The 22,290-nt window shown below is 29.7% G+C and overlaps 1 protein-coding gene across 1 annotated transcript; it reads left to right on the top strand.

Moving 5' to 3' along the window:
- The first annotated feature begins 914 nt into the window (after window positions 1-914).
- LOC128388991 (cGMP-specific 3',5'-cyclic phosphodiesterase-like) lies at window positions 915-22,102 on the top strand. Its single transcript, XM_053348484.1, has 3 exons — window positions 915-1,415; window positions 2,328-5,510; window positions 20,445-22,102. The coding sequence occupies exons 1-3, from the start codon at window positions 1,263-1,265 to the stop codon at window positions 21,636-21,638; spliced, it is 4,530 nt and encodes a 1,509-aa protein (XP_053204459.1). The 5' UTR covers window positions 915-1,262; the 3' UTR covers window positions 21,639-22,102.
- The last annotated feature ends 188 nt before the right edge of the window (window positions 22,103-22,290 follow it).

The raw sequence follows: 22,290 nt of genomic DNA, 5'->3' as shown, positions 1-22,290 counted from the left end.
TTTCTTTTAATTATGTCAACTCATTTAATTACAATCTCCCTTTTCTCTCTTCTTTAATTACTCTAATTGTGTTATTCTTCATTGGTAATCAAATTAATTTTTATTCATCAACTTCTATTGCAACAATTACTACAATTAAATAAATGTAATGTCATCTTGTGATCGTCAATTATTTGGGTAAGTGTTTAAGGGAGAATAGAATTTTAATTTGTTCTCTTTTTCTCTTTGGCTGCCATTTCTTTTTTTTATGAAGATTTTCAATCTATCAAATTTGTATCTTTTTTCTTTATTACCCTTGTTTTAAGTCTTTTCCCTCTTCTTTTTTTTCTTTCTTTTTCCTTTTTCCATTTCTCTTCTTCTTCTCATCCCCTCAACATCTACCCCACTGATTACCAAGAGGTCATTTTGATTTATTGATTCTTCAATTTGTATATTAATTTCTCAACAATCCGAAGGTATCCCCATGGTGGAATTACTGTAATTAGAAAAAAAGTATTTCTCTCTTTCTCCTTTTCTTCTTTCTCTCTCGCTCTTTCATATTTGAAACATAAAAGTGTGTGAATTATAATCTAGTGATTAAAACGAGAGAGAGAGAGAAAATCATTTTTTTCCTTTTTCTATTTCTACTTTGACTGGTAATGTGTTTGTCTTTGCTTAAAGAGGTTGATTTTTATTACTCATTAATGTTTTTCCTCTTTTTTTCTTTTCTAACAGATCTTTTTTTTCCATTGTGAGTCTAATAAAAATTTGGTTCATCATAAAGGCAACATCATTTAACCAATGTTACACTACTTTCCTCTGATGATCAATTAAATTCAATCCTTTTTTTTTACCGTTTGTTGATCGTTACCATTTACGCCATTGTTTTGTGACGATTGTAATTCTAGTATGACAGAAGAAGTGATTACCTGTGAAGTGAACATTTTCAAGTGATAGTTTTTCCCCATAATCATTGTGTTTACCAGCATTTGTTATCATCGTCATTGTCGTTATCATCATATTCTTGCATCATTTTTTGGTTACATGGGAAGACAGAGACGAACACATGGAAAAAGTATTTTTCTCATGTTTTAAAGCTGAAAATTCAAAATAAAAGGAAACAAAATAGGACAAGAACGAAAAGAAAGAGAGAGAGAAGGAGAAAGCAAAAAGAAAATCTGGTTAACTGGTATCACAACAGTTCGAAAGGAAATTGTCTAGTGAAGACAAAGGAAAGAAAAAGAAAATCATTCAACTCGTTTTCAGGTAACATTAAATGTGATATGGAGAATGACCTTTATCTTATCAATGGCAGTCCAATGAGTTGTTTCATTTTATCATCATCGCCATCATCTTCATCCCCATCATTTTTAGGAGGGGTAACAAAAAAATCACCTCGAGTAAAAGGGAAAAAATCAAAAAGGATCCATATCAAAGTAAGTTGAATCTTTTAATTTAATTCACTTGATTATTTGATTAAGTCTCATTGATGAATATGAACAAGTTAAGACTTTTACAAGGAGAAAGAGAGAGAGAGAGAATAAGGTGAAGTTTGATAGAAACAGAATTAAAAGAAAGAGGGAAAATTGGAGACAGAAACGAAGAAAGTAAATATGAGAGCAAGATGATGATGATGATGATGAGGAAAATTGAGAAGCCAAGAAAGAAAGAGAAAAAGAGAGAGAATAACAAAGAGTCAAGTGCATAGTTATGAAGAGCATGATTGAAATTGATAGAGTGAATGGAAAGTGAGTGTGAGAGAGAAAGAGAGATGAATTCAGTACATGATGTGATGATGGTAAAGTGAGTAAATGATTCAGGGGAATGCTCAGTGTGTGAGTAAAGAGTGAGATAGAAACAAGATGTTGAGAGAATAAGGTAAAATCGATATTAAATTGTTTGTGGCGCTTGTACGATTAAAGAGAATAAGAAGAAATAAAGTTAATGTCAATCTTGACAAGAAGAAATTCAAGAGATGGCGTTGCTTCATGTTCGTTTGATACAACCTTTGCGATTTATTTTTCTTTCTACTGTATAAAACGTTTTTCTCTCAACTTGACATGATTCTCTCTCATTCTTCTTTTTCATCTTCATCAGTATCTTTCTCTTATTTCTCATCTCAATGATTATCAACAAGATAAAATGTCAACTTTAACAACAAAACTTTTACACCTTCCATCTACACCTTCATTCACCTTTATTTTCCTTAATCATCAACCTGATCATCATAAAAGAAAACAATTGTCAACTTTATTCTCTTATCTTGTTGTTAATTATCATCAATTTCTCAGTCATCTTAATCAATATTATTCTAATCAAATATCCTATTTTCTTATTTATTGTAACAGAATTTTAATCGTAAAAGTGTCAAACTGGATACTCGAAAAGTTAATTCAATCTTTAATCGAATTGAATATTTTATTGAAAATTCACCAGCTTATTGTTCAGAAAAGTTTTACAAAACATCAACCTCATCATCTTGTGCAACCTCATCACTATCATCATCATCATCATCATCATCATCACCTTCATCCTCATCTCAATGCACAATGACTAGTCGTTCATCAATTGGACACTCTAAACATCAACCAAATATTCATTGTAATCAATCACAAGAAAATAATCGTCAATATCAACGTTCATTTAGTGAAGATTTAGAGCCGTCCAAAATTTTGGAAACTGGTGATACAACTTGTTGTCCCACGGATGCACCAACCATCGCCCAAGCACTATGGCGTCCCTTATGGCCTCCTGGATGGCGTCCAAGAGGTTCATCATCTTCTTCAACTAATAAGTGTACCACAAACACGAAAAACTTTCATAATAACATTAACAGTAGCAAACGTTCAACTGTTCAAAGCAATAATAGTAATAATATTAATTGTAGAAGTGATTTTAACAGTATTACCGGCACCACGGGTAATACACTGAAAAATATCTTTAAACGCCCACTCATTATTATGAGTGAACACCGGGAAGATCCTCGTTCTTTTGGTTCTTCTAGTGTATCGGTAACTAATTCAGGAACCGGTAACGAAGATGAGAGTGGTAAACGAGGAGTCGGTGTTAACTGTATAGTGAGTGGAAAATTGGGTGGAGCTGGAGAAAGTGAGGTTTTACTTGGCAAACGTTTAAGTGAAAAATGTGTTAGTGGTAATTCTGCTATTAATGCATCATCATCCACTTCATCTTCCTTAAACTGTTCACAATCTAAGTCTCAACAGCAACAACAATCTTCCATTAATCAGAAACAGTCAACAACAGCACCAAATAATCGGCTTATAACCCTGTCAACGGGTCGTCTTCGTTTAGGACCAACTTCGAATGATGTTTCATCTTCCCTTGAGGAATATGAATCAATGGAAGCCTGGTTAGATGAACATCCCAAATTTTTATGTGATTATGTTATAAGAAAAGCTCCTAGATCAACAATAGATGCTTGGATATTGGCTCATTCCATTCCTCATTCAGCGGGCTCTTCGTGTGGAACTTCATCAGCTTCGGCTCCAGCCTCTGGCGCTGCTACACCGGTTCGTAAAATATCAGCCCATGAATTTGAAAAGGGTTCATTGTTTCTTCCGCCCATGGTGTCAACAACAGAAGAAGGTATTCCAACATTTCTTCAACCGCCAACTCGAGATGATTATCATCCATCATCATCTTACCTTTCATCATCAAATCAACATGTAACCAACCTCCATTCTCATTATCAACAACAATATTTCAGTTCCAATCTATCAACAACTGAATATAGCTATTTAAGCTCAAGCTCATTAGGACCATCTTTAACCTTACGCCAACCTCAACTTACATCATCATCATCAACAACTTCATCTTCTTCCACTTCCACTTCCACTTCATCATCAGCAGCAGCCTCTGCAGCAGTGGCATCAGCTATAAAAGCGATAATATCATCATCTTCATCATTATCAACCACCACAACAATCACTTCATCATCAACACCATTAACTGATATTTCATCTCCATCATCAAGTGTTCAACGATCACGTTCTCAGTTCGATGGTCTTGATGAGAAGCAATTAATATTTGAATTGGTCAAAGACATTTGCAATGATCTTGATGTTGTCAGTCTAAATCACAAGATACTTAAAAATGTTTCCCTTCTCACCAATGCTGATAGATGTTCACTTTTCCTGGTCAAAGGTGAACCCGGTGATCCAAATAGACATTTTGTTCCCACCCTATTTGATGTTTCCTCAAAACCAGCATCATCAACAACATCAACAACAACAACAACAACTAATATTACAAACAATAACACTCAAAATGCTTCACTAAAATTAGAATCAATTAAAGTTCCCTGGGGCCAAGGAATAGTAGGTTATGTTGCTGAATCAGGTGAATCAGTGATTATTGATGATTGTTATAAAGATTCACGTTTCTCTGATTTAGTTGATCAAATGACTGGATTTAAAACTCGAAATATGCTTTGTTCACCTATTTTTGACAATTATGGTCAAGTAATGGGAGTAGCCCAAGTAATTAATAAATTACCAAAGAGCCGATTGTCCATTCCATCAGCTGGTTCATTGACAATCAACAACAACAATCAAAATAATACAAATAATTTATCTGTTTGTAGTAACAACGTAAATAATAGTAGTAATAATATTAATAATAATAATACGTCAGTGAGTTTTACTCTTGATGATCAACGTATATTTAATCAGTATTTACAATTCTGTGGCATTGGCTTGAGAAATGCACAACTTTTTGAAAGATCTCAATTAGAAAACAAACGTAATCAAGTTTTACTTGATTTAGCGAGAATGGTTTTCGAGGAACAATCAACAATCGATCAAATTGTTTACCGTATTATGGTTCATATTCAATCGCTATTGGGATGTGAACGATGTCAAGTTTTATTGGTCTCAGAATCTTCATCTCCAAGTGATTTTGATCCATCCAATGAGATTGACATGATTGAAACTGAATCAGTTGAACATCAAACCAAACAACAACTAGAGATTCCAGATAACAACAATTACAGAGATGTTGATGAAACTATTGGTGAAACAAATAGTAGAACTTTTTCTCGAGTTTTTGATCTATCCATGGATGATCTAACAGATGAAGATAAACTTTCTGCTGATGATAACAATAATAATAATAATAATCCACCTGAGGATAAAAGTCATGAAGATTCAAAGATGAATGAAATATCCAGTACAACAAACAATAATTCAACACAATTAACAACAACTATAACATCATCACCATCACCATCAACAGTAACAATCAAAAATCATCCATTTGAAGGTCGTTTCCCAATAAACATTGGTATTACCGGATATGTTGCTACAACAGGGGAGACGTTGAATATTCCTAATGCATATGAAGATTCAAGATTCGATACATCAGTTGATTCCTTTGATCCTCGAGGATTTGTACATAAAAGTATTCTTTGTATGCCCATTCGAAATGCTAATAGACGAATCATCGGAGTCTCTCAGTTAATCAACAAATTAAACGGACAACCATTTAATAAGAATGATGAAAACTTATTCGAGGTAAGTTTTTTTTCTTTCATCCCTTTGTTGCATCATTGTTGTTTATCCTTTTCTTTTATCTTCCCTTTTATCATCCTTACAGTTTATCAGTATCTCGTGTTGTTTTCAGAAGAAAGTTAATATTATCCAATTCTGAAGACCATTATTCAGATGATATGATTTTTAAGTTGTTTTTTTTTCTCTGAAATCTCTCATATTAATACAACCGTTATCTTTATCATCTTAGAATCTTGGTCACGAATTATTATCAGACTCGATTCCTTATCCATGCTCTAGTCAACAACAAGAATCTTAGAGCCATGTGTGTAGACAAATGAACAAAAAGATAACTTGATCGATTCTGTTGATGTATTCACCTAAAACTACAATGAATTGATGAAGGGTTAATGTAATGAAAACAAGGTTTTCACCATTGTTACAATTACATTATTACTCAGTGAATTTGATTTTACTTTTTGTATTGTTATTATTTCCTCTTCTGCTTTTCATTAACACACACAACCCACATTGAAAATGTATCTACACATTATCCTGCTTACCTGATTTCTTATCCATAAAGTTGTGTAAAAGGTTTTGGTTATTATTAACTCATTGATTGTTTTGTATTTTACTAATGAGACTAATTTGTTTATACATTCAAGAAGCTTCTCTTCATTTATCATCATTCAATCTATTCTCTCACTCAAGTTTCACAAAACTCTAATCACACTTTCTTCCTATTCATCGGCATTTCCCTTTAATTCACCTGAAACTAGTTGTATGATCTCTCTCTCTCTCTCTCTCTCTTGCTATTTTTTTCTATCATTCGATTATTATAAAAGCATCCAACATTATTTTCACTACGTCAATTGTGTCAGTTTTTTCACACTTACAGGAAACTGAGTAAACTCATTGACATAGAAATCAGTTGATTCATAATTAACAGTTAAAAAAGAAAACAAATTATATAATGTTGTCAATAACAATCGAAAACAATAATGAAAATAATTATAATCCCCAGACATCATTAATTTATGAATGCAATAGGTTTTATCCTCTTGTACACTCAGGAAATCCTATTAATTAACGAGAAAAAAAAGATGATGCAATTTCTTAATTAACCAACTTGAAGTGAAAACAAATTATTTACAATTATGTACAATATCAAATACCAATAATAATAATAACGAGCTACATTAATTATTAAAGCATCTCCTGAAAAATGATCATTGATGTTGTTTTTTCACACTCAGGAAATCTATTTAATTCACTGAATCATCATGAACTTGATAATTACCTAACCTCAAAAGAAAACAACACAATAATAATAATCATCTCTTTACAATGATAATAATAGTGATAAAAATAATCCCCAGAAATTATTATTACTCATCTTCAGGGTACTTCAACTCCCACTTTTTATGTTATAATGAGTTTTTTTTTTTTTACGTCGCTTGCTTTTAAAGCGAAATAATTTACTTCCATAGTCATTAAAATTTCTAGGATTTCTATTTGATACCTCATCATTATTGTCATCATCATCTTCTTCATTTATTATTATATTTACTTGATCACCCATATCTCACCATAGATACTCTGATCATCTGTATAACAATTAGGTGTTTCATTTGTTGTAAAGAAGTTAAATTTTCAAAGATTTGTCTCTATTATTATTCAGTGAATATTTTTTTTCAGTTTCCTTGCATGAGTAGCTCATGAAAACATAATTTCCTGAATTATGTTCTCAACTATATAATGATAAGGACAATCAATGAAAATTCATCTACGTAATTTTCATCAATATCATAATAGTATCTGTAAGATTAGATAGATTGATTGTTATTGTATTGCCACCATGAGAATTTGAGATGTAGATTAAACTGTTGATTATAATAATCAGATGATTAGTATTAATACTTTAATACTACATTATGATGAAAGATAATCAAATAAGCAAATACCAATGTAGATATAATTTGATGTGTGAAAGAAAAAAAAATTATGTAGACCAATCCAAATATTTCATCTCATTATTGTTCATCAATTCACTCAATCATTATATTCTCAGTATTATAGATTATTAATATTACTTGTAATTTATTGTGTTTCTGATAGTATTTGGCAATTTGACTGCTTATCCATTATATTTAACTGATAATAGTATTAAAATGATGATAAATTGCATGTATATATTATTTATATTGAAATTATTCAGTTGATTCAAGTGACTTACTATATAAATGTATTAATAGTATCTGTAGATATCAATATCGGCAAGATAAAGTGTATAATCAATGACCGTATACATTATGATGTTTATGCCTGAAAATTTATTCAACATTTCATGATTCTCAGTAATTCTTGTTATCAGTTGAGTTCTGGTATATGGGTCATCCTCATATTGTTCAAGGATAACAATTTAGTTTATTTCTCAATGGGATAGCATGATGATGATGATGATGATGGTAAAAGTTGTAAAACTTTTCTCTCTCATCATCATCATTTCCCTCTCTTTCCCTCATCTTTTCATCTCCATTTATTTCTGAGTATCTTCCAAGTCTTTTTCATCTTCTTACATGCATATGATCAAGTGTAAGCAATTTAAATTGACACAGTTTTTCCTTGAGAATAAGATGATAATGTATCACCTCAATGAACTTGAATTGAAGATACGTTAATAGTATGAACTTATAATCGTATTCAAATCACCGTTATCGATTTGTTTTGTTTCTTCAAGTGAATCGCAATGTTAATTACTTAGTTAATTTTTGGCAAGTTTTAATCAATAGTCAATCAATTTTCGCACAGCTCAACTAATCTTAATTGTGTCTTAAACTTTTTTTTTATTGTTGATTAATTGAAATAACTTCAAGGTTTTCTAAGGTTGAATTATACTTGTTTTGGTTTGATTACCGTTAGCTTGATTGGTTATTATCTTGAGTTTGTTTTTGTTTTTCGCGATAATAATAATCATCATTCATAAATGTGATGTTTAGATATATCAACCAGCCTTGAACCTATGATTTTTTTACCTGTAAAGATAAACATCCAACCGCATCCATTGATTAATTATTTATATTTTATTACCAATTTTATGATAAAAAAAATGATGATACTAATAAGTTATTAAGAGATAATTTAACGATTGATATTATATAAATAAGATGAAAGGGGAAAAGTTACTTAAAGAATAAGCGAAAAGTTTAAGAAAAATTATTACTGAGCTACTTATTATCTTCATCATCATCATCATCATCTCTCTCTCTCTCTCTCTCTCTCTCTCTCTCTCTCTCTCTCTCTGCATCTTTATGAGGATGATGATGATGAGAGATAAATTCGAAGTTGGGGAAAGTCCAAGGTTGAAAAAATCATATGTTCTGATGTTGATGATGCATAAAAATACATTAATTTACATTAGGTCATGTTACTTATGAGTTGAAGAAGAAAAACAGTTAAGATAAAAACTTTTCCACTCATGATCCTGATCATTGAATAGTAATAAACGAAAATGAATTGAATAGCTGAGCTTAATTATCTAATTGAAAACCCAAAATCAGAACCAAGTTAAGTCTAGAACGAACTACTTACATGTTATCTTCATCATGAAATGATTGTTCCAGCTCTTAATTTACATTAACTTGGAAAAAAATATTCATTAGATAAATAATGAAGCTCATTTTGATTATTTCTATTTATTTTTCTTATAAATTATTTTACTTAAATCAACATACGAAACTCATCAAGTTTACAAAAAGTTATTAACGTGATTTAGATATTCCAATTTTCCAAAGTAATTAAAATAGTCAATGGTTTTTTTTCATCTATTATATTTGATTGTTTTCGACTCAAATCGAGACTACGATAATTATATTGAATATTTGGAAAATCATTAACTTTTTATGCATAAATATTTCAATTAATATTTATGATTTTCTCATTATTGTGACAAGTTTTCTCAGGCAACTAATACTTTCAATCATTTACTCGGTTTAATCAAGGGAGAGAGAGAGAAGAAAAAATATCCATTGAAAAGATTTGTAAATGTTTCATTGAGACTTACAAATCAATGAATTGCTAAGGAAATGAATATGTAATTTACTGTTGAATGATCATGATATTATCATGGAGCGAAAATAATAATTTATCACCAGAGAGATTGATATGATTTCTAATGTTACCTTATAATAATCTTATGTAAATATTTTGCATATATGAATGAAGAGTAAGAAGAAGCTCCTTACTCTCTCTCTCACACACACTCCCTTTAGCTTGATCTTATTGACAGAATGAATAAAACATTGAATGAAATGGGGTAAATATCATGGAGAGATAATAGAATGATGTTAATTACTTAGTTAATTTTGCAGTTTAATCAATAGTCAATCAATTTTCCTTTAGCTCAATAATCTTAATTGTGTCTTAAACTTTTTATTGATGATATTTATATTTATTACAATTTATGATAAAAAATGATGATATAATAAGTTATTAAGAGATAATTTAACGATTGATATTATAAATAAGATGAAAGGAAAGTTACTTAAAGAATAAACGAAAAGTAAATAAAATATAAATATTTTGCATATATGAATGAAGAGTAAGAAGAAGCTCCTTACTCTCTCTCTCTCTCTCACACACTCCCTTTAGCTTGATCTTATTGACAGAATGAATAAAACATTGAATGAAATGGGGTAAATATCATGGAGAGATAATAGAATAGATGTTAATTACTTAGTTAATTTTTGGCAAGTTTTAATCAATAGTCAATCAATTTTCGCACAGCTCAACTAATCTTAATTGTCTTAAACTTTTTTGTTGATTAATTGAAATAACTTCAAGTTTTCTAAGGTTGAATTATACTTGTTTTGGTTTGATTACCGTTAGCTTGATTGGTTATTATCTTGAGTTTGTTTTTCGCGATAATAATAATCATCATTCATAAATGTGATGTTTAGATATATCAACCAGCCTTGAACCTATGATTGATATGATTTCTAATGTTACCTTATAATAATCTTATGTAAATATTTTGCATATATGAATGAAGAGTAAGAAGAAGCTCCTTACTCTCTCACACACACACTCCCTTTAGCTTGATCTTATTGACAGAATGAATAAAACATTGAATGAAATGGGGTAAATATCATGGAGAGATAGATGATGATGATGACCTAATGATCATGACCTCTTTCATTTATACATATGATGGAAATGATTGAGAATAGATGAGATGCAATAAGAATCCATAGTTTTGTATTAATAGATATTCACATGAGCATCATTATGAAAAATAAGATGAAAGTCAAGAGTCTATGTGTTGGCAAAGAATCAACATATCGTCTCCTTGGATGGAGATAAAAATAGTGATGAAGATGAAGATGAAGATGAAGATGAAGATGAAGATGAAGATGAAGGTGATGATGAAGGTGATGATGATGTACAGGATAAATAAAGAAACATTGTAACGAATAGAGTTAGTTGAGTTGGGATGAATTTATCTTTGCAATAAAACCATAAATGATTAATGAATTCACCATCATTATGAAAAATAAGATGAAAGTCAAGAGTCTATGTTTCAATAAGATGATATAAATAAGAATCGAAACCAATGGATAATCTCCCCTGTCATTATTTCTGAAAACATCTTCTCTTTTATCTAATACAGGAAATCATTTATCCTACTCGGTTGAAGATGAACATTTTGCTTGTCTAATGTCCTTTCCAAAAGATCGAGTAATTTAATGTCCAGTGTGTGTCCACTGGTTTCGTTATAAATGTTCACTATCCCTTTTTTTGATCAACTGATAATCAACTCAATCATTGTCATTGTCATATGATTATCATGTATCCTTGAAGTTTTTTTTCTCCATTTTATTTCCTTTTGACATTCATCTTTTCTCACTGTTTAGGATGAAAAGATCAATTCTGATTTTTTTTTCTTCTTGAAACTTTGAGAACTTCATGAAGATTGATGATTTCTTATGTACATGATAAAATTGGGAGAAACATTTATTCTTACATGATAATTGTTAATACAATTTGAATTTTTCACCCAAGTTGACACCTTTTTCCAGTGATAATCAATTTCTTTCTTCTTGGTATCATTAACTAATTGCTGTATTATTATCACAATTTAATATTAATGATGAACAATTTATCATGAAGTTATCATGAATTGGAAAATCTGATGACTATGTTCAGCCATTGTAATTATCTTCCTGAATTATTGTCTCATCCTTTCTTACATTAATATATGGTTCCTACTTATTTAAATGATGACAAAATCAGCTGATTGTCGAGAATAATTAGATAATTAATGTAAGGGTGGGAACTTGTCAGTTCTATCCTAATATTGAATCAAAAATTTCATTCTATTTTTTCACTTTTTCCATGAACTGAACCGTACGATTGAATTTTCTTCTTGTTTCATCCATTAGTTGACATCTCATCAATCATTTTGAAAACTTATCATCCGCCTTTCCAACCAAATACCATGAAACTAGACTCATATTCATGATACATATTCAAATATGTGCAATAGTTTACCAGAAATTTTTCACCATTGTGATAATCAATTTGTTATGAAAAGATTAAAAAAAGCTTCACTCTGAGTTCATCTTGGAGCTTATTAATTGAACGTTATAAGAACAATTAATTTAATTACTTTTGATTACGATTTTCGTTCATTGGTTCGAGTGAAAAAGTTATCAATCAGATTGGTTGATAATATCACTCAACTTTTGTATTGGTATATTGATAATCTCTAGCAAATTTGATATTATTGCTTGTGAACCGTAGGAAAGTAATAATTTGATTTTCGATAGCAAATTGTCAGATCAAGTTCTGATTTCATTTTGAAGATTCAAGCTCTGAGTTTACATGGGATTGTTTTTGTTTATCAGATCAATGGTCAGAAACAATGGACCATTGAAACTGATTTATTTCTTATCATTTAATAAGATTTTTGTTATTTTCTCTTCTCTTTTTTGTTTTCTTTTGATAAAAGTCAATATATATTTTCATTTACCAATTGATTTGATTGATTGTTTTGTTTGAATAGATTGAGTTACATGTACATTGGAAAAAAAATTAAGCGTCTATCTTGTGAAATTATATCAAATCAGAAATTCATCTCTATCAACTCAATCATTTACTCTGACATTTATATCTCCATGGGCTTGTTATTATTCTGGTTTTTCTCTCATTGTTTCACCATTGATTATTTATTATCAGAAAATCCCAAGTCTTCATGACTAATTTTACTTTTGTAACTTTATTATCTATTTCCTAATTATGTTATTAATTTAGATCAATGTTTTTCTGTATTGATCAAATTGATATTTTGATTACTCTTTCAATAATCAATTTAGACCAGAAATGGGTTAATAATTATAATGATAATAATTAACTTGAAATCACAATTCTCATCAATCAGTTGAGCTCATTTTATTGAGAGAGAGAAAGGAATGGAAACAATTGAAACAATTCACTTGAAGGTCTTTCCATTTAAATTAACTCTAATTAATCAATTTCTGTTGATAAACTCTAGAATCGAAACCCCTTTTAATCAATTACTATTATTTCATTCACTCTGATTGACTTGAATCAATTTAGATTCACACCATAAGCATCTTCCTATTGTTCTTGATTTTTTGATATCCCATTGATATTAAAACAGTTATTATTTTACTCGGAACAACAGGAAGTAAATATTAGAAATGATAGACAGATCATGAAGTTTCCATGATGAAACACAATTGAGGGAGAGAAAGAGAGATGTTAAGTTGTCGAGAGCGAGAATAGAAATTGAAGTGTTAATAATTAACCAAGAAAATAAATTAAAAAATATATATTCTTTGTCTGCTAACCTTGATTCTCAAGGATGAAATTAATTGCTCAAGGAAAGAGGGAGAAACTAATTTTGATTAGAAATATGAAAAGATGATGAGAAAATTCATAATTCAAGTTGTATATTGATAATTTTAACCAGAAACTCACAACTTGAACCTCGAGAACAGAGAATCAAGATGAAGAAAAAAAAAGATAATTCTTTAGGTCAATAAATGGTTTTAGGTAATATATTGTACATATACCACGATGATGATGATGATGATGATTAACTTTCAACATCGTCTATCTTTGGCATGATCACAAAGCCTCAACACCATCATTATCACTACCATTACTTTACAACTGAAACAATGAATATAAAAGGCTCTTATTGTTCTGGCAAGAGGATAACAAGTAAAAGTAAATGAGTACAATCAGAAAAAGGTCCAATTTGTTCATATCTCTGGTCATTTCTTGATTACCATTGAAGAGAAATGTTTTTCCAGTCTCTTTTATTTCTTCTTCTTTTTTTCCTTTTCACCTTAATCACCTGGGACTTTTGCTTTACTATTCTAGTTTATTATCACCATCACCACCATGAATGTCATCATTATCTTGACTCATTTAGTAGTCTATTTCGTTTTATTAATACACCAAAAGTAAACAAAAATCTAGTTCTCATACTTTGCTAATAACATATTGAGCAATTTCTTTAAGACTATGATTTTGCTCCTTTAATTCAATATCAAGACGAAATCCCTATTGGTAGTTAATCCTGACAAGAATACAATCTTGATGTAATATACTTATTCCATACGATAATGATATTTGCAAGGTAGATGCAAATGATGTGAAACAGATAAAATTAATGTGAGAAGAGAGTGAGAAATGATTCTGAGATGATGATAGCAAAGTGATAGACTTTTGTAATCATTTTAACAAAATAAAAGGATTTACAAGCTCATGTACAATTTATAATATGGTTTACAATTGATCTTGAATCAATCATCAATGACAGATAAACGTAAACACGGTTGTTTCCCGGCCTTCATACAAGGTGATGATAATCATCAATGGAGGATTTTTCTCCCATTTTCAGGGTAAAATCAATCGTCAATCTGATCTTCATTTTCTTCCAACCTTGTAAAAGTTTCTCTTTCTCTCTCTTTCTCTCCTCTTTCTCTCTTCTTTCTTTCTTTCGTTCTCTTACTCTGAATTATTCCCTCTTCCTTCATTTTCCAATCTTCGTCATCACTCATCATGAAGATTTTCATTTTTATTTTATTCTTGTACTTACTCCTTCTGAATTTGTAATTTTCGTATTTACATCAATTGTAGTTACTCAGTTTCCTGTGGTTATTATATGTTTTATCAAATACTTGAAGTAAACAAGAGAGATTCTATCAAGAATTTTGTATCTCTTTTCTTCATGGTAATGAACTGATTCTGTTTTTTCAGAATCTGTTTTCTTTTAAATATGTATTAGTTTTATATTTGAAATTCTTCACGGTTCATTTTATTCTAATTTGCTTGGGTGATTAAATGAAATGGAATGAAATTCTTTTCTCTTCTTCTCATTAATCATCCCATGATGATGATAGAAACCAGGAAAAACCCTTTACATCATTTCACTAATTACTGTCTGGTCCTGAAAAGTAAGTTTTCCATATGATGAAACTTTTCTGCTTCTTATCTAATGGAGAAACCCCTTTTTTTGAATAGGAACGTAATCAAATAGATATGATCATGATTCATGATATTGTGAGAGAGTCTTGATTTATTCAGAACTTAAACTCTAAAGATCTTTAATTGTAATGATTAATGAGTTTTGATAGCATCTCATTCTGAACTTGATAACCTTTTAATTCAAATGACTTCTTGAAATCACAACTGCACTTAAAAAATTTTTAAATTGATTGAATAACTTTGATTTCGTTATACGATAATCATGATTAAATCGAGATTATTTTCATAATAATTATTTTATAAGAATAATGAAAATGTGCTCATTAAATATCACTTTCCAACTTCATGTCCATTTTATTCAGATTGACAATCATCTGAATTAGATTTTCGTTTCCACAGCGGAGATAGACAAAAGTTTTACCAGGTAATTGTTATTTTCTCTATGAATTATTCATGATTTCATGGAAAATGCTCAGAATTGGAAATTTCATCTACCTTATCTTAATAATCATAATAACCAGAAAAGAGAGAATCATAATTCAGTTGAAGAAACTATTTTTAGAGATTTTCTTTCACCTCAATTTCTATCAAAAATGATTCTTATCGTTGAATTTAATCATCAAAAAGTTACCTGAAAGTTCATATATAATTCAGATAATCTGAACTTTGACTTTTTCCCATGTATTAAATGCATAGAAATACGATAGAGTTTTTAATTCAATTGAAAACTGAGCAATACCTTTGGATTTTAAATTTTTGCAATTTTGAAAAAGAATCAAAATTTTATCCATAGAAATGATAAACCATCACGAACTTTGATAAATATGATTCTGAATGATTCCAAGGGCTCAGTTGTTATATATAAAACCACCCCTGACATTCATCATCTTCCTTTGGGTTTTCTTTATGCACCATGTTCAATGTAAACATTTTGGCTTTGTTGGGTGTTGAAAGTGCTAATTTTAGGCTAACATTATGCCAACCGAATTAATTATCTCATTTAGGTTAACATGCTCATTATGATGATGATGATGATGTAAAATAATGTCAGCTTATCACAAGACTGTCAAAATTTGCTGCAAAATTCAAATGATGATGACATGGAAATACTCATGGACCAAAATGTCAGATTTCATGTTATTAGGCTTGAAACCATATTGATATTGTTGATTATTCATATTAATCACATGGTAATATTTATCATGTTGTTAATTATAATGGTTAACCAGATGAAACCTTTGATTAGTTTTCAACTGTTGAATTTTCATTTTTTTTATTTCACCATTGAAATTGATTCAATCTCAATTGGATACAATTGAAATTACCTGAATTGATTGAATAAAAATCATAACCAATTGAATTTCTATCAAAACTGTTTCCATTCAAAGTGAAGAAAAATTTTCTGGATTAATCATGAATTTTCATGATATATACTTTTTCAGTTCCACAATTTTCACCTTTCTTACTTATTTCTTTCAGAATTGTATATAAGAAAATCTGATATAAATAGTGAGATATTAAGAAGAGAGAAAGTAAATCCCATTCATCTATTTGGAACTGAGCTTACATGGAGGATGTAGAGAGAAATTTTTGTTTCAAAACTGAAAATTTGATTTTTTTTTCAATTTCCATTTTTTCATCATGTTATTGTTCACCATGTTTTATATAAACACAGGATTGAAACAAAATGTCTTCCTTTTTGCTATTCAAAGTTTTCATCAAATAATACAATGTAAAGCTCACCTATTATTTGCTATGATTATACAATAGGTAATAATAGAGATGGAAATTTTTGATGTAAAGATTGAATTAGATTCCAGGTAAGGATAAATGTTGATAACAGCAACAGGCATGGTAACACGATTCTCGCCTGAGGCTATGTGATTGCTTAATTTACTGAATGAAATATTGTTCAATTTATTTTCATCAATTGTCTGTGAATGGATAACAAGATGATTACCTAAGGTTATCATGTTTTTCCATCATCTATTTCCTGTTCAGTTCAGTCTTGATCCTGAGAATTGTTGAAGAATAACATTTCTCTTACTGATTTCCTATATCATTGAATTGAATTCTGGTTTAAAAGGGTAAATGATGTGAAAGATATAATGATTATCATGATACATAAAATGATTCGCAGCCATTTTTATGGATCTACTATTAATCCAGGATAATTTTACCTTATTTTTTCACCTTTTTTTCTGTGCAAAGAGTATAATATATTCTGAGTAATAATAATTTATCATGATGAAAATAGTAACCGAAAACTGTAATCATGGTGATGATTATAGTTGTAAAAAAATACTAGGATTGAAAATTATTACCACTATTATTATATTGATGAAAACTGACCAATGGCTATAATGATTCCCAGGGTCACTTTATGAGGATATTTACTATACAATTGACCAACACCCACTGGACGTTGATTAGCAATAAAATTATATTATTAATACAATGAAATGATGATCTCTTTAAATTAATAATAAACAATTGATAAATTACTAGCAATTTAATTTAAAAAGTTGAGGAGGTGATAGAGCAGCAATATGGGTTACTATTAATTCAATGTTTATCTCATAATTTACTAGAACTGGAACATTGAAACACTCAATTTAATTCATGTTTCCATGATGAATGAGATGTTTTCATCTTGAAATTGTTGATTATAATCAACAAGATTGACCCAAATCCATAGGTGATTTATTATCATCACTATCATTCAAACTTATGGTAATAAATATGGAGACAAATGAATCAATTGTATTAATTCAACTACTAATGATAACTTGAATCAATTAGAAATAATAGTTTGTCAGATAATCAATTTTGAATAATTTTTCATGAAAGTTCAATAAATTATCTTGAGTGAATGATTGAGATAAAATGAGTTCATCTTGACTCATGTTATTTATCTGGATTTTGTTTTCTCTCATGATAATAACGATTTCCAATCATGATAATGATGTTCAAAGTCAACTCAGATAACATGATGCATTTGAAATTACTCATTGGTAAACAAAGTTTGATACTATCATCAGTTTATTATAATTCATGTGACTTTTCAATACTATTTTCTAGTAACTCTATTGATTTGATGATTAAAATGAGATATCATTTGAAATCGCAGTTTGAATTTAATCATAATACAATTGTAATTCATTATTATCCCTCTGGTAATATCAGAATGATTATTATTAGATGAGAATTCTGATTTTCCGTTGAACATTTTTATAAATTTTATTATCTTTTCATGATTTTTTTATCATGTATCCATCTTACTGATGAGATTATTCCGATAATCAGATGACAATCAGGTTTACCCTTTTTTCTGATGAGATAAGTTTTGTTTCCTCTCAATATTACACAACCAAATCAATTGAAAACAACTCTTGATCTTTGATTTGATTGATTTTATTTCAATCACAATCAGTTATATAACTTTACCCCTTTTACTAGACAAATAGATTCTCACCTTAAAGAATCAATTTTGGGAAAAGTTGTGATTCGAGGAAAGGAAAATAAGATGAACAAGAAGAAGAAAAAAAGATCTTGAAAGTTGATAAGGAAGCAAAATGAACAGGCGGATATAGTCAAAGCTTAAGAAGTTCCGGTTGAAAGTCGGAATTCTCTCTGGGATCTTAAAGAGTACATGTAATCTGATTTTGGGATAAAAAAGAAAGAAAGAATTATTTATAAGATGATGAAGAAGAATAAAATAAATATAAGATGTATAGATGGATAAGGAAGAAGAAGAAATCAGGTGATGGTGACAAGAATCGAAGTAAAAATGAAAAGTTACCTGGAAAAAAAAATGAAAAGAGAAAAAGAGAATATCAAACAATCAAAATTCACCGTTGATGTTATTATATTGATTGTTTTTCTCATCATTTCTACCTGAAGCATATTCTTATTCCTTTAATCTAGTAAATACTCAATTCTATCATGATAATCATGAGATATCATTACCTTTATCATCCCACTGAATGTATGCACAAATATACTAATAAAAAAACAGAAGATTTGAAGACAACATCATTCATCATGTTCCAAGATAACTTGTTATCTGTATTCAGAATATTTCAATTTATCTTTTCCCTTCAGTGTATATTCACCAGGACAACAATGACTTGTTTTACATTATCATTATCATCTTCCTATGGTGATATTTATCTTTCCATGTAACAAATCAAAAATTCCAGGGGAAAATGTTATGTGTATTTTGTTTGAATATATTTCCTAGGTTATAATAATTTTCTTCTTCTCAATCATTGTGATAATGATAACACAATTGTGACTATATTTCATTTTCGTATCCATCAAAACGTATATCATTATTTTCAAATGTTATTTCTTGTATATTCAGAGTATATGGAACTTTTTGTTTTTCTCTTGCAAACTTCAAATTCTCCAGGTTAAATTACAGTTATGTTTGTTTTTGTTTTTTCCAACTTTTTTTGCAACCTTTTTCTTTGCTTCTATGGATTCTCAAGATATATGTATTTACATTATGATATATTGATCATGATCATGATCATGATGAAATTTCAGTTTATTGTTGTAGGTTATTTTCATTTTCATGAGAAGAAAAGTAAATCAAATTTCATTCGTAATGATAACTCAATACAATGTCTCTAAATTTTGATAACATTGGTGATAATCATTTCTAAATGTTGGTTGATTTTGTTTCCTTTTTGATAATAATTAGTTTATATTATCACTTAGTTAATTATTCTGAGCATTTCTTTCAATTAACTTTTTCCTGGTTCAAATCAATGTTATCATTAGATTCTAGATGCACATACGTGTTGTATCAACTTCGAGGAGCAATTAGAAGGTTATATTTAATTTCGTTGGTATTACAATTTCATCTGGATAAAGAGCTTATCCTTTCTGGTGTAAGAAAATAATACTTCATTAATGATTAGGATTTTGTCTGTTTGTCTTTTTTTTTTCTTGGTGAAAAAATTGTTACTTATAGAGGTGGATATGAACTTATCCATCTGAATATCAACAATGTCACTTGGAATCATCCTGATTGATATCATTCATGGGCTATTAAGTTAATGTTTTTCTATCAAGAGCATTTTATCTGGAGTAAATGTTGCATATCATGATTAAAATAAACCTCTTCTTGTCTGAGTGTTTCTTAGAAAGTAATTTTTCTTTGCCATAAGAATTTTCATTTTTTTTCTCAAAGAAATTCAACTTTCACTGTTATTCCGACAGAATTTCATGATTTCGGATGAGAAAACTTTCCTGATAATGATTAAATTGCAGAGCTAATTTATTGCTTCTATTATCGATTGTATTGTGAAGAGGCAATTTTTTATAGACTTTTCTTTTTGTTTGAATCTCTGGTGCAACATTTCATTTACTTTTATCGTTCGCAACAAATTGAGCTAATTTTGTTTTCTTTTTGTTACATTTTTCTTTTAGGCATTCGCCATTTTCTGTGGCATGGGTATTCATAATACGCAAATGTATGAGAAAGCGATGAAAGCAATGGCCAAACAACGTGTTACATTTGAGTGTTTATCTTACCATGCAACATCTCGGCGAGAGGAGGCGATCGCCTTGTCCCGTGAGCCGATTCCGTCAACACAAGCTCTTCGATTGGGTTGCCTTGATTTTCATGATTTCTCATTGGAAAATGACGACAAGATGGTTAAAGCTTGTATACGAATGTTTCTCGATCTTGATCTGATCAATCGTTTCTCTATAGATTATCTAACACTTTGCCGTTGGCTTTTATCAGTTCGTAAAAATTACCGACCCGTTACTTATCACAATTGGCGTCATGCCTTCAATGTGGCCCAGATGATGTTTGCCATTCTAGTATCAACTTCATTATGTAATTCATTGGGTGAACTTGATACACTCGCTTTAATCATGGCCTGTTTATGCCATGATCTAGATCACCGAGGAACCAATAATTCATTTCAAATTAAATCAAGTTCACCTTTGGCAACACTTTATTCAACATCAACTATGGAGCATCATCATTTTGATCAATCTCTTATGATATTAAACTCGGAGGGTAATCAAATCCTTTCCAATCTTTCACCAGCCGAGTATAAACGGGTTGTTCGCGTGATGGAAGAGGCCATTCTAGCAACCGATCTGGTTGTTTATTTCACGAACCGTGAATCTTTTGTCCGTCTAATTGAATCAGGTGATTACCATTGGGATTCTAATGAATCTGATAAGCAGCTACTTCGAGGGATGCTAATGACAGCCTGTGATATCGCCGCAATAACCAAACCATGGGAAGTTCAAAAGGTTGTCGCTGAATTGGTGGCAACCGAATTTTTCCAACAAGGAGACATTGAGAAAGAGAAACTTAATCTACAACCAATCGATATGATGAACCGAGAGAAAAAAGATGAACTTCCTCGTCTTCAGGTTTCATTTATCGATTCAATTTGTTTACCCATTTATTCAGCATTTTCATCTCTCTATCCAACAAGTTTATCACCTTTACGACAAGGAGTGATCACGAATAAACGAAATTGGCTGTACCAAGCACTCGAACATCCAAGTCTAAAAGATTGGGCTCTGGAAGAAATGGAAAAATTGGAAAAATCAGATCAACCCCTCATTGGAAACGATGAAATCGAAAATATTGATTAAATCAAATAGAGAAAAAAAATATCATCAGAATATAAATGGAATCCCTTGTATCTTATTATCTGTTCCTAATCCAGGACAATGTTATCATGATATCGTTACTCTTATGTATTATATTGATTCTTAATTGTATCTGTTTACAGTTTTAAACATTTGATTGGAAAGGTAGATTTTTCTTTCCATATCGAATAATATTTATCGAGAATTGGACAAATTGGTAAATTTCGCAAAAAAAAAGAAAACGATGAAGCAATTTACACGGAAATTTATCTGATTACGATAAATTCATTTATTCAGAAAAATGAATTGATTTTAATCAAGTTATCATCTCAATATTATTATTATTGTAATATCATAAATCATCATTGAAATTAATTCATCATCATCATTATTACTATTATATAAAATTCATTGATTATGTATTATGTTTACAACCAAAATACATCAACATATGCACCACTTTTAAACACTCGTTTTCCTCTTAATTGTTACAGTTAATTTTTTTCTAATTTCTAATTGTTATCATTATAATAGTTAACAATCATTTCCTTTGAATTGAAACAAAAAAAGTTCTAGTCTTTGATTTATCAATAACTTTTTTCCTTACAAATTAATATGTAATTAAACCAGTGAATGGAATAGTTTTTATTTTCTA

Source organism: Panonychus citri, unplaced genomic scaffold, assembly GCF_014898815.1.
Source record: "Panonychus citri isolate SS breed McGregor unplaced genomic scaffold, ASM1489881v1 Contig00104, whole genome shotgun sequence".
In the NCBI taxonomy this organism is placed as follows: Eukaryota; Metazoa; Arthropoda; class Arachnida; order Trombidiformes; family Tetranychidae; genus Panonychus; species Panonychus citri.
Note: the sequence above shows the minus strand (reverse complement) of the source record. Positions and strands in the feature narration are given on the sequence as shown.

Bases quoted from the DNA above. Each gene is read 5' to 3' on its own strand.
- LOC128388991 (XM_053348484.1), top strand. From the start codon at position 1,263: ATGGAGAATGACCTTTATCTTATCAATGGCAGTCCAATGAGTTGTTTC. The intron at 1,416-2,327 runs GTAAGTTGAATC...TTATTGTAACAG, and splicing joins CAAAAAGGATCCATATCAAA to AATTTTAATCGTAAAAGTGT. The intron at 5,511-20,444 runs GTAAGTTTTTTT...TTTTTCTTTTAG, and splicing joins ATGATGAAAACTTATTCGAG to GCATTCGCCATTTTCTGTGG.